Source organism: Equus przewalskii, chromosome 17 (assembly GCF_037783145.1).
Source record: "Equus przewalskii isolate Varuska chromosome 17, EquPr2, whole genome shotgun sequence".
In the NCBI taxonomy this organism is placed as follows: Eukaryota; Metazoa; Chordata; class Mammalia; order Perissodactyla; family Equidae; genus Equus; species Equus przewalskii.
Window position 1 is genome coordinate 71057337 of NC_091847.1, and position 14743 is coordinate 71072079.

General features: G+C 36.6%; 1 protein-coding gene across 3 annotated transcripts in view; it reads right to left on the reverse strand.

Moving 5' to 3' along the window:
* The window catches only part of DNAH7 (dynein axonemal heavy chain 7), a 235229-nt gene that overhangs the window by 164389 nt on the left and 56097 nt on the right, over positions 1–14743 (reverse strand). For all 3 annotated transcript variants that reach the window (XM_070581701.1, XM_070581700.1, XM_070581702.1), the window contains exons 15-19: positions 13928–14006; positions 10247–10471; positions 7990–8136; positions 5957–6642; positions 3807–3993 (exon numbers count right to left, since the gene is read on the reverse strand). In XM_070581701.1, coding sequence (XP_070437802.1) covers positions 3807–3993; positions 5957–6642; positions 7990–8136; positions 10247–10471; positions 13928–14006 — 1324 coding nt within the window. The remainder of the gene's footprint in view (positions 1–3806; positions 3994–5956; positions 6643–7989; positions 8137–10246; positions 10472–13927; positions 14007–14743) is intronic.

The window sequence follows — 14743 nt, forward strand, 5'->3', positions numbered from 1 at the left end:
TCAAGCAAAGAAGACATTTAACATAGGGAGTTAAGTGATTACAAAATCGCTGGAAGATCTGAGGGAGCACAGACCAGGGTAGGCTTCCAGGTCGGACTCTTAGAACACTGTGGAACCAACCTTCCAGGAGTGCTACCTCCTCTGTCCCAATCAGGACCAAAGGGTACCACCACCAGAACTAGTGCATTCAAGAACACATCAGGGTGGATGTGATTCCAGGGATCAGAATGGGATCAGGAAGTCACCATCATCACCACCTCTAAATACCCATAAAACTGGTGACCAGATATTGAAGTTCTGTTGGAAAAGAAAAATAAGTCACGTGTCCATAATCTTGCTTGACAGCAGAAATAAGTAAAACGGCAAGAAGACAGCCACTGCTTCCCTTATGCCTTCCAAATCCCAAATGAGTGTATCTAATTGTCAAAATCTAATTCAATTCCAGAAACTTAGATGCTAAAGAGTCTGGAAGACGTGGTTTTTAGCTTTCCAGCTCACTAGAAAGCAGTGAGATGCTTGGTACCAAGTGATCATATTTACTAGAGTAAAGGGAAAAATAAAAATAAAGAATGACTCCTAAGTTTTTGGCCTGAGTAACAGGAAGAAATATCTACTGTGATGGGGTTAGGCTACAAGGGGAAAATGTTTGGGGATAGATTCAAAAGTGCCTTCTTTTGCCTTGTGTGGAATACAAAAGAAGACTTGTGTGGGTCAAAAGCCAAGTTTGGGGATGAGCGCAACATACATGAAGAAAGATTATCCATGTCTTTCACCTCCAGATGGTGCTGGTTCCCATCCGTGACTCTTAGGGAGGGGGCCCAAGAGGGTGCCTAGAATATTTTCAAGCATCTGTAAAGAGAGGAGGCTAACATCTTCTTCCCCAACTGGAAGTCTGCTGTGTCACCAGGTGTGCTGACCTGCTCCATTGCTACCAGAGCAGGAAAAGAACCCTGGGAGAAGATGGTGTGGTGAGACGACCAGGGGAAGGAGAGGCCAGGACCGTGTGCTCAAGGCTACTAAGAGGTACTGAAGAGGGATCTCACCTTTCTGCAGACCCTAGATGAAATTAAGGGCTACAGATTTGTGAAATACTGCTGTAGCATGGGGCAAAGACACACACATGAAAGGAATGTGGCAAAGGCCATCATCAGTAGGTCAATTTGAAGATGCAGTCAAATCTTGCAGAGGATGACCAAACCCGGGGGAGATGCTCAAGATAGGGTCCCTCAGCAGCTAGAGTTTGTCAAGGTCTTCACCTGTCCGCACTCGGTCAATCTGTGGACTTTATCAGTCCACAACTGGTCAAAAGCTAGACTAGGTGCGATATCCAACAGTAAAGGACAGTGCCTGGACACCACTGACAGGAGGCTGTCCATCATACGACCATTGAAAAAAGAACAGCCAATTTGGCTGGGTCAATTACATCAGTAAATGCTCTCTACCTCTCTCATTTTCTTTCTCTCTCTCCTTCTCCCTCTTCCTATCTTTCTCCCCATCCCTTCCTCCCTCCTTTTCTTCATCTTTTCTCTGTCCCAGCACCAGATGATAAGCACAGGAAGGAGATTAGCGTGGGAGAGCAGTCCCCACACCTTCCCATCCCTAGAGCCTCAGGTTTACCTGCACTGTGGGGAGGAGAAGAGCTCTGAATAGAAGATGAAAATTGAGCTCTTAAAACAAGCACAACTAAGTATTCATAAACAAAACTATCTTAATAACCAAAAGTGACTGAAAAATTCTGAAATTAGACTGAAAGGTCAAAAAGGAGCGTCTCCCAGAAAAAAAGGGGCTTTGGCTAAGCATAGTTGGCAACAGGTATCAAAACAAAATTATTCCACATTTATACCCCAAGGAACCAAGACACTTCAATCAAGCCAGTTATGTCAACAATATCATTTACATTCTATTTTTAACCTCTGAGCCTTTTCTCTTGGCATAGTTCTAAAAGAACCTTTATTAGGAAACTGTAAGACTGAAAATGATGGCTTTTTGTACCAATCACTTAATCCAGTGGCCTCTACTACACAGGTCATCTCATTATCCTTCCTAAGAGAATACAGATTTATGTTGATCTTCAAAGCTTTGGAGAGTGTGGACAAAAGCTGTGCTGAATATTAACATATTGAGAAAAAGAAAATGTAAAACCAGCTGAGGAAGATAATCAAGTCTTACAGCAAAGCAAACAAAGTGTCACCCAAAGAAAACTGCTTATTCGGGAATGAGCGGAAGTAACGTGTTTTTTTTGTTTGTTCTTAATTCAGCAGTTTTACAGAATTGAAAATTCACCTCCTTTATTTACCAGTCCCAGCACAGCTGCCCTTTTCTAAGCATCAAAATATCTATAAAATTTCCTTAGCAATGTGGGATTTGATTGAATACCAAAAAAGAAATTCCTTTTTTTTTAATTTTTAAAATTATATTAACTAGGAGAATATAAGCATCTACTTTTTACTTTTTGGGGCAAGAGAAAAATTCCACTTCATCCTTTTCTAAATGAAAATATATACATGTTATAAGGGTTTTGCCCTGTTGTAAGGAAACAATCTATGAAAGGCTAAATTTATAAAGCAAATTAATTAGAGATGATTAAGTGCATCACAAAATGACTCACTTATAGGTCCTTTAACTATAGAATTCTAGTATAATTAATTTTACGAAAGTTTGGTTTATACAGAGATTTGTTTCAAGTATTATTACATAAAATGAAGTAAACATTAAATAAATAAACTCATGTCCATCTTTCTGAATATTCTCCTATCAAGTCATACAGTTGATGTTGATACAGTATTACCAGTATTTAGGATTATAATCACAACTTTCAAAGTTCAAATAACAAAAACATGCATAATTCTATTTTAGGGTAGGAAAATTTTAAGATAATACTCTTCCTATCTTACAGTATTGTATTTGATCAAAACACTAACGGCAAAGTTTACATTCATTTCATGATATAATTTAATAACTAACATTTCTTCTATTTTAATCTTAACCTCCAATAACACACAAACCATGCCTTTCAGGTAGCAAATAAATGACTTCGGTTGAACAAAAGTCATACATTTTTTAGTGTTACTGATTTTTACTAAATTTCCTCTGTAACTTAAACTGTAAGTTCTCCTCCACAATATTTGTGTTGATTGATTGCATTTTGCTTGTATTTATTGGGCTCTTTCTATTTATTTATCTTTATGACTCATCCTTTTTTGGGCCCCTGCAGAGAACCTTGATGACTGAGTGGCTGGCACACTGACACGTTTCCACTGCAGCACATTTCAGTGGTGGGGCAGCCCATAACCAGGGGCCATAGGATATATGGGGACAGCAAGCACTAAGGGCAGTGTCTTCCTACCAAAGCATCGGTAAGACCCACTAACAGAACCAAATCTCATTAAATAATGCAAATTCAATTTGGACCTCAAGAAGTAGTCAGGATAAAATATCTATTGTGCTTTTTTTTTTCCTCCCCAAAGCCCCCCAATACATAGTTGTATATTTTTAGTTGCGGGTCCTTCTAGTTGTGATATGTGGGATGCTGCCTCAGCATGGCCTGATTGAGTGGTGCCATGTCCGCACCCAGTATCTGAACCAGCAAAACCCTGGGCCACCGAAGCAGAGCCTGCGAACTTAACCACTAGGCCACAGGGCCAGCCCCATATTTTGCTTTTGATATTTCTTGCTCCTGGGATTCTAAAATAATATCTGAAAATGGAACCTATGTGGGAAAAAGACAATGGCTTATTTGGATTGTTTTGAAAACAAAAATCATGTCTCTTCACCAAATAATCACATTCTCAGAGACTTTTACCTACTTGTGTGACATTTTTCATTATATCTCTCCATGTTTTATCCACAGTTGTAAATCGTCTGCCTTCCTCAGGCATTTGAGACATAATGTCCGGAGAACTGAAAATGGGCTCCAAATACAGCCACGTGGCTTGGACCTTGAGCCATTCATCCAGAATTTCCTGAAGCAGCAGGAGTTTGCCCTCCCATTCTCTGAGAAACAAAACACAGAGGCTCTTATCAATAGCAAACCAAGCAATGTTTCAGATGACAAAACTCAAAACCAGGACTAGACTGTCAATCTTTATGCAATCTTGTTATTCCAATTTCTGTTCACCTAACTTCATTCAAAGATAAACCGCTACATTTGTTGTACAAAATTTGTTTTAAAATAATAGCATCAACATTTACGCTTTTACAGACACACATGTTAAGATATACCTATCTGCAAATGGGCTAGTTTCTCTATATGTCATAACAATAAACCTTTCTGCAATCCAGTTCCACGGTGGGAGGGTAAAAGGTGAGGAATGAAATGCTGGAGACAGTAACGGTGTTCTCAGGGAAGAGCACTCTGCAGCTCTCAGGAAAGGTAGTTACATCCAAGACTCATTTCCTTTAACGTTCTTTTTTTTTTAAAAAATGTAGGCCCATAAAGGCTTTATTTCCAGAATAAAATATTTCAATTCATAAGATGTAACTGGCATTTAAAGAAAAATCCACATCATTCTAAATATATTAGTGTGGCATTCATGAGAAGGAAGTATTTTTGAATTTACAATAGGTTATCAGTTCATTTCTCAATATGGAGAACAAAAATAATGACAATTTCCTCAAGAATAAATATTATAATTACACCAAAAACTAAGAATTGTACAAGCACAGTTCTAAGATCTCTGTATGTATTTGCTCCATCCTCACAACAACCCCATGAGGTAGGGTCCAGTATAATATCTATTTACAATGGGGAGACTAAGGCACACAGAGATAAGTACCAGGTTCAACTTGACCCAGCTAATAAGCAATAGAGCCAGATTTGAATCCAGACAGCTGTAACCGCTATGCTATAGGAGATAACACAGCTATAAAGAAGAATGATTGGTTAATGGCAGAGGAACTTAGAGATGGGCTAGCTTTAAGTGCATATTAACACATCACTCATCATTTGTAAGTGGTGATCTGTAAGTCTACATTGTTAAAACCAAGAAATGCAAATAGGAGTTCTAAAAGTCACCGGGCATTTTCAAATAACTTTCTAAAATATCTTCCTTTCAATGTTTATCAGTGAATTTGTTTTACCTCTTTTCACAAGAAATGAATGCCTCTGCTTTCTTCTGGTGCTCTTCCCTCTTTCCCCATCTAATCCCTGACTGATGCAGAAAATTTCCCACTAACTAATATCTCATGCACAGTCTTTAAAAATAGAATCTAGATATACCAGTTCCAGAGCTGTTCAAAAATTACTCTTGATGAGCACATGGGAGCAAGCTGGGCAGGAGGCAGAGCAATCAGCGAGACTGAGCCAATACGAGGGCATGTGCAAGTTTCGGATAATATACTGCTTTCCCTTACCATGCAAATTCACACTTCACACTGAGGATGGTAGTCTGATTTAGATTTACTCACTTTTTTAAGGTAAAATATAAACTGCTTGACACAAATTACAAAAATTGAAAAAAATTGACAGGATAAGGGTTTAATTTAATTGGCTGTGTCAGATGCTCAAAATTTCAGACTAGAATCACAGTTTCATTTTTTCGCACTTATCCAGCCATCACTCATGCATGTGAGTTGAAATTGCTTTCAAGGATCATCTACAACAAACTAATTAGTATATTTGGAAAATGAAATTATCTTCAGTTTTATAATCTATACATTCTATAAACTATGTTCATAGACTCGAAATTATTTTTGAGAGTCAAATATATAAGATCAGATTGTAGGCAATAGAAATGAACGCCTGGGCTGAAGATCCACTACCTTTGTCACGAACGTGGATGACAGCAAAAGGATCAGTGCCCTTCCAAAGGAAGCAAAGTCTTCACTCCTTACAACGAAGTACTTAAAATAGTACGGATGAAATGCAGAATCAATTTTCAAAAATAACTATATGGTACATGCAAGTGATGATTTTGGTAACATAGTATAAACATTGTCATATAAATATAAACTTTACCTCATTTGCTTTTCGTAAGGCTTAATGAATGGAGATCCTCGCATAGTCTGTGCCTTAATAATGTGGTCATCCAACAACATCTGAATTTCATCAACTGATGACAAAATAAATGTCCCAGTTTCTCTATAAGGAAGAATGACAAATTCCATCACATCCCATTCATTAATCATCTTCTCCATGGCCTTTTCGAGAGAATATTCTTTGCTAGCTGCTTCACTAATACCTTCAAACCTATCTAGATACGGTTCCAGATCCATGTCCAAAAAAGAGAAGATGGTGGAGTCTTCTGCTGGCTGCAGAGGGTAACCCACAATGTTGGACATGGCCTCCCAGTGCCTGGGGCGCAAACCAGGATTACAGATCACTTGAATGAGAGGAATGTGCTGCTTGAAATCTTCCACTTTCGCTCTCACTTTTTTTGTCATTGCCAGTGCATTTGGAGAATCATGGAAGGTTTTCTCCAGTTTATATAGTCCTCTCCAGTAATTTCCAACATCTGTTTCTACTTGGTCTGGATTCACTTTGTGATATGGTCCTTCTGTCCAGCCTCTATATTTGTTGCTAAATTCAACAGCAGTTTCATAGAGACGAAGATAAGGGTTCAAGCCATCTTGGATTTTTTTCCGCTGAGGATATATTGATGGTAGCCAACCAAATGCCTCCTCTTCAGCATTAAACTGCTCAATCTGCAAGGACAGGTATTAACTATATTATTCTGAAAGTGAAGGGTATTCAAAATTAAATTTTTAAAAAAATATTTATATTAAATGTGACCCTTTTAAAAAACCCTCATTAAGCCCTAAAGTTAAACTTAATTAAGTCACAATCTAGAAAAACTGAGCAGTAATCTTTCTCCTATTTCTTTTTAATTACAGTTTCCAGAGAACGATGACTGTTTAAGTTAGTTAAAATAGTAAAATAAATCTATATATGAAGAAGTCTTTGCCCAGACAGATACACTGAGGATTTAGCTTCTTTTATTAATTAACAAGAACTTAAGCACTTTTAATATACACAGTATTGTATCAGGTACTGTGGAAAATAGAAAAAAGTATTATATTGCAAAGTACCACTCCAAGGAGTTAGAAATCCAGCTGAGAAGACATATGTATGTAGAAACTTAAATAGCGATTGTTCAATAATAATATATGGCAACAAGAGAGATGCCTTAGAGCAGTAGTGTTTAATATAAAATGAATAATATATACTAAAAATGCTATCACTCAGAGGCGAGAGATCATGCTGAAATAGAGCAGGCACGGATGCTTCCATAGAGCAGATGCAACTGGAGAGGGGTCTTAAAGATATGTAGGATAAAAAGAGGCAAAGAAGGTATTAATTTCCTCTTAGTTTAGTAGTGAAGTATGTGAGGATATGGGTGGTTCAGAGGAGAAATCTACAGAATTCAAAACCCTGAGCAAGATAGATACTGATAAGATATTAAAATCTTTCAATGTAAGAAAAACGGTGGAGCATTCATAATATGGTCTGTTTTCAAATTTCCCCTTTTTAAATAAAAAGCACAACTAAAAATTTCAAACATCTTATATGGCAAAGGCTGTGGCTTTTGCCCCTCCAGCATCTTCTACTGAGAAAGCTGACTTCTAAAACAGCAATATTGGGAGCAAAGCGGCTTGAAGAAAGAAGATAATGGGCCTACTTTAAAACACAGCCACCAAATCTAAGCTGGCTCTATCAAGATGGAAAACTGACCAGTAACCAGGTGTTATTATCATGTGATGCAAACAATTAAATGATACAAAATCAAATTAAGAAGCAGATGGAGGCATAGCTCTATCTTTCAAATAAAATATGAAGGCCACTGAAATGTTATCACTACTGATAGAAAACAGTGATGCTCTTCCTCCTTGATGCGGGTCTGTGAAATCCATCTGTGCCATTTACATTATTCTCCAATTAAATGTAGTTCAACTGTTATATTTGAACCCATTTCTTAAAGGTGAATATGCAATACAAACTCAATGTTCTTTCTTTTGCACTAATTCGTCCTCTTAAGAATGTTTTAATCCTACCTTGTCTGCTGCTAAATCCAACTTTGCATTCAGCGTTTGGGCCTTTTTCAGGTACCGCTGTACATCCTGAAGATCCCCAAGTGAGTAAAACTCTTCCGACTGCTTGGCATAACTCTCCAGTTCCTCCACAAATCGTTCACACCGCAGCTGATAAAAACAACATCCGCTGTTACTATTGAAAAGTTAAAACCCCTAGGCATCAAGAGAAAATTTAAATATTTGTAAGGATTATGAGAATTATTATTATATTTTGTCTCTGGCAAAATATAAAGAAAAGGATGACCTGGAAGATGACTGGGATCTAAAATAAGCAGAATTTTTTTAGGAGTTGGAATTTAAAACTAATGGATCAAGATTCCTGTAATTCACAAATCAGAGAAAGTTTACCCTTGTACTGTCAATGTAAGAAGCTGTAATAAAATGAGTAAGAATGTGTTAAACAATGATATTCATTAGTACGCTAAAGAATTTATGCTAACAAATGATTTATAAGCATTTGAAAAAATCTCAAAATCATCAAGTATGGGGTAAAAGAAAACTCTAGTTTTTTAAGGGATGTAAAGACATTTGTGGCATTTTTATAACAACTGGAAAAAACAAATTTCTTTAATTGCATTCTGATATTCAGATATCTCTTTAATTGGCAATGCTAAAACAAAGTTTTCCAAGGTTATTTTTCTTGTCTCATGGGCTCTCTTCACAAAAAAACGTATAAGGTAAATAAATCCAGATTTAAACTCCAGCCTAAAAACTGTAGCCTTCCTATATCAAACAGGTGTGTGTTTTTTTAATGAGAGGCTTATTGCAAACTTGTCATTGGTAAGGTATTCCAAATTAAATGGTTCTAAAAGAAAGAGCTCTTAATAAAATATTCAAAAGTCAAATCTAGGTTATTCAAAAATAGATTTTGTATTTTATAGATTATCTAGGTTGATTTCTGTCCTCTTTCCTTTAGTTTCCTGTCAAATTTATTGCTCTGGCCCAGTGGGAGAAGGGAAATGAGAGGAAAAATTCAACATTATGTGCAGTTTCTAGAATAGTATACTTCACAATAAAGTATAGATAATTCTGGGCCACCTACCAATTTTCTAAGAGTCTATTATGGTGTAACTTAAAGTGTCTAATATGTTTTTTAACATTCTGAAATGGCCTCAATATAAATAAAAATATAGACTACAGTTTAAAATGAAGGCTATTTTTAAAGTCTGTCATTTATTCTCCAAACAACATATTCTGCCAATTGTATTTGTATTAACTGTATTTGCTGCAGCATGGTAGAAAGAGGCTAGGCTTGCTATCAAAGGACATCTCTACTGGCTGATGTGGAACAAGTTTCACCGCCTTTGGGAACCTTAGTTTTTTCATCTGTAAAACGAGATAGAAAATCCTAAGTCATTTATTCGGACAATAGCTATGGAGTGCTCACAGCATGCCTGTGTGTCAGGCACTGTGCTGGCCAGGAGGGATAATAGAGAAAAGGTCAACATGAGATGGCCCTGCTATCAAGGAGCTGACCGTCTAACAGGGAGATAGACATGAAAATAATAACATAATGATCAGGTAACTGGTCCAGTGGAGATGAGTTAAAAGTATAACAGGAACAGAGGAGAAGCAGCCCTGAGGTCTGACTGAGAGGGCTTCTCAGAAAGCCAACCGAGCGTGCTAGATAGACAAGCATGTGTGCGGGGCAGGGGTGAGCTCCAGAGCAACAGGGAAAATGCACAAGAGACGAGAGGTAGGGGAGCGGGGACCTAGGAGCTGCCCAGGGTTATGCAAGGAGTGGGGAGAGTTAGGAGATGATGCTGGACAGTAGACAGGAACATCACAAACCATCTTACATGTAGGACAAAAGAAAAGAGGTTAGAGTTAGAGTGATGATTCTGGGCACAAAACATAGGTGAGTGTGAGCAATTATGAGGTGTGAAGGCACTCTACACCAAGGGAGCTTTGATGTTAAATAATAAAAATAAAATAACTCAAAAGAGTTCTATAAACCGTATAAGACAAATAGTATTTTTATTAATGGTCACTTGTGGGCAATATATTAAAATGTTTTCTCCCTTGACAAATCAAGAAATGATGCCACAACAATCCACTATGTGTACTATCTCCCACTAAGATTTACAGTATGAGAAATATGTGTACTAACTTCTACTAAGATTTATAGTATGAGAAAGCTAAAATACATGACCTGTGAAATAGAAGTTGCCAATGCTATGTAAGAAGTTAATACTTCAAAAATATCTGTGATGCCAACCTTAAGACCTTCTTGATATTGCTCTGTTTTCTCTTTAACAATTTTCCTGTGTTCATCAAAAATTTCTTCCATTCTTCCATACCACTGGAAAACATTATTATTTAGCCTAATGTCTGCTGGAGAAAAGTTGGCACACTCAATGAGGAAGGCAAGGCAGTTTTTAGAATCCACCAATCTCTGTCCCAGTTCAATCATATCAGTTGTCTCTACTTTCTGAATATAAGCCTGAGGGAAAACAAAAATTACAGATGGCATTTCAATGAACAGCTCATGTTGAAAAATAGCCTGTGGAAATACACTGCATAAATATGTACACACTTGGTAGAAGGAAAGACTTTTGGTTCCAGAGAGGGGACTGCAGCCCAATTTACTTCTCATCCATCCCAAACACCTTTACTAAAATAGCAGGGGAAAAAATAGGAAATACTAAACAATACACAAAGAGCACTGGAAAACCAGAGAAGAATGCCATGGGTTTCTGGAAGATATGAAGCAGGTGCCATCTGAGAGACCATTTATTCTTTCAGAATAGCATTTATGGGCACCTATTATGTGCTTGACACTCTGCTGGGTGCTGGCAATTCAGTGTGACAACAACCAGAGGTGGGATTTGCCCTCAGAGAGTTTATAGTCTAGTTGAGGGAGACAATTATTAATCAAATAACCACCACAACAAACGTAAAATTGCAAACTTGCAAGACACCAGAGCCGCAACACTTTCCTCAGTTACAAAAACTAAAAAATAACTGCAGGCAAATTTAACAAGAACTGTGCTAAATCTATCTGAGGAAAACTATAACACTTTATTGAAGGACATTTTGAAAGTTCTGAATAAAAATAGAAACATATGTTAAGACATAACATTGTAAAGATGTAAATTCTCCTCCAATCAGTCTATAAAATCAATGCAATTTCCATCATAATTGCAATGGCATGTGAAAAAATTAAATATGACATAATTCTAAAAGTCTCTGAAATAGTAACTACTCAAGTAAAGACAATCAGTAGTAAAAACAATCATGAAAAAGAAAACTGATGGGGACCAGCCCTGCCGAATACCAAAACGTACTACACAGATATGGTCATTTAGACAGTTCTCGCTCTGGCCCAGGAATAGAGGACGGAGCAGCATAGAGAGAGTTCAGACATGGATCCAAGTACGTATGGAAATTCAGTGTTGAAAAGATGCATTGCAAAGTAGGAGTGAAATGACATCATTTAACAAATCGTATTGGGGTAACTGGCTATTGATTTTGGGAAAAAGTAAGAGCCCTAGCTACCTAGTAGGAGAAATACAGAGAAGCCATATTATTAAATAACTAAAGTAATTTGCAGCAGAGTCATGATTCTGCCTTTGCAAAAACAAATCTATTTGTGTGCGTGAACGGGTGAATGTACAGGTGTGTGCACGTGTGTGCGTGCACACCTATGCACATGCCCATGTGTATGTACATATATACGTAGAGCTCTCTCAAAGCTCTCTTGATACATCTTAATTTATTTATATATCTTAATAATATAAACACCAAAGGAAATCTGCTACCCCACGGAAAAATGAGAACACTGGCCGTTACCTACAACTAGTGTGCTCACCTTCCCCATCTTACGCCCTCCTCCCTGTCTAGGAAGTACACACTTCTTTTTAAAAATGTTGTTAAAGCTCTTTGAAATCTCTAATCTCCATCTCTCTGGCTCTCTCTCTAGTTATATATATACATATATATATACATCACTATATATACAATATATCATATATATCACTATATATAAGTTTGGAGAGAGCAGAATTCACCCTCAACTAACAGAATCATTACCCTAAAGAAAGAAATTATGGAAAAAGGGAAACTTTTATTTTTCTCTTGGTACAATCCCATATTGTTTAAATTTTTGCTTTTGTAATTAAAAAGAAAAAAAGAAGCAACATTGCCTAGAACTCTTTCACTGATATATCTTTCTAATTAGACCAAATGTTTTTAAGTTGCAAATTCAAACAAATAAGATGCAAACCATGGTGGTTTCCACAGGTAACAAAATGCCTAGCTGAAAATATATTTTTCTAATATGGTTAATGATATTCCTATGTAAACAACTGGACTTTTATTTCTCCTTACTGATATATGTGACTGATTTCTGTGCTAAATAAATTGAGAAGCTATTTTGCCCTTGCAGGAATAAATGTTTTTAAGGTACAGACATATTTTTTAACACCAGTTAATGAATCCTATTTACTAATTCTGTTAAAAGTTGCTATGAACAATAGAAATTGACACTAAACAACCCCAAATTCCTAAATATTTTCAGCAATGGCTAGGAGGGTAAATAAATTACGCTCTTCATACTGAATATTCATCTTTCCAAAAGACTTTACAATTAGGGAATTCTCCAGCTATCTTTATAATCACCGATAATCAAAGTATCAATGTCCCACAACAACTAATATATAATATACAAATATTCTAAAAGAGAATATATCTAGGCATGTGTGTATATCGGACACATAAATTCACATAGTAAGAATCCCAATCCAAGTACAAATACTTTAAAGAAAATGGAACTCTTTTAGTTAGAGGCTTATATGTAAAATTTGGTTCTAATGATTTTGACAAACTTTTAAGTGAATAATTTAAAGAATGTACAAAAATCATTTTAACTCCTTTTGCAATTTCCTACCTATACAAAGTTTTGAATGATTTTACATGCTTTGCTGGGTACACTTAAGTATTTTAAAGCCTAAAAATAAAAGGGTTCTATTTTGGATCTTGGGAATGTTAGCAAAGGAAAAAAAAGATCTTGCAAAAGCTTAACGTTATAAGAGTGAAAAAAGAATAAAATAAAATGGTGATCAACTAGTTGTTTTATATTATTTTATTCACCATTAGGTAGACTTCAAGCACAGCAGGAACATGAAAAATGATGAAAGTGACACTTATCTAAATATTTTCAGTACCATAAAGCCTATGCTCAAACATAAAACACTTCAGCAAACTACAGCAGAAAATTTTAATGTATAACAAAAGACAGGCTATAGAAAACAAAATATTACTTAAGAATTAAATATTTGTTGATTAAAAGAAAATGAAGGGCGATCACACAGTTTGCTCAAGACAGTACTGCTCTATGCCTTTAGCATGGTAATAATTATTAATAGTGCTTTCAAAAATATCCTGGTAGATGATTGCATTGACAGCTCCAGTACCTCACCTCTTCTGGTATCTCACTCTGACTCTGAGGCCACGTGACTTTCTTTGCCCAATGGGATGTTAGCTATGTGACACAAGGAGAAACCTGAAAAGCATTGGTACAATTGGGCTTGCTTTTATGCCTCTACCGTGACATGAGAACACACCCAGGTGAGCCTGTTGGAGTTTGAGACACAAGTGGAGCAGAGTCCAATTGCTGAGGATAGCTGCACTAGTCAACCCGAAAGAGAACTAGCTGACCCAATTGAGTAAGTAACCCCAATGAGACCAGAACTGGCCAGGAGCACCCAGCCTAAACCACCAAACTGCAGACTCATGAGCTAAGTATATAAAACAACATTACTTTAAGCCTCTGTGTTAACGTTTGCAGGGATTTGTTATTGTATTATCATGTCAATAATTAACTTCTTATAAAAGCTGGCAAAAAAAGAAAAACAATTAACTTTTACACCCACAACTATAAAGAATTTAGAAGCAATACCTTCATTTCCATCAGTTCTGCTGTATTTGGAGGAGTGCTAAGAGCTTTTTCAGCTATCTTCTCAAATTCATCACATAATCTGAAACACCAGACAAAAATCAATCTTATATATTTAAATTTCATTCCTAAACAGGTTCCTATAGATGATTTAAATGTTCCATTACATGAAAAATAAAGTTAGATTATCTTACCTATACGACAGCTAATGAATGAAAAGCAAATTTGTGTTCATTTACTTATTCATTCAATACACATTTAATGATCATCTATTGCATTCCCAACTATAGGATTAACTGACAGAGATACAGAAATGGACAAGATGTAACAATGGTCCGCAGCCTGTTCACAATCCAGTATGGAAGACAGGACCATAAACAATCACATCCAACCTAGAATTTTAAGTGCTCAACCAGAGATTTTTTGAGATGGCACCAAAAAAATGGTACAAAGGAAGGGAGTCATTAACCCTACTTGGAGAGAACGGTTAAAATGGGCCTGTATGCTCAGAAATTTCTGGTAATATGCAAATATTTCCTATTGATTTGGGTTGCAGCCAGTATAAATAATGAACTTACTGTGAGGTTAAAAAGAAAAAAAGAGCAAGTGGAAGTCCAGATGAAACATGTAGAAATTTCTTCAAGAAGAGTGGCTGAGAGGCGAGGGAGAGAGAAACAGCATGGCGATGATGTTGGGTTGAAGTGAGGGGTCTGAAGATGGAAGAGGATTTTGAACATGTTTGCAAATTTTAGAGACAGAATCAATAGCAAAGGAGAGATTTAAAATGTGATACAGAGGGGATGGCTGGGGGAGCCAGCT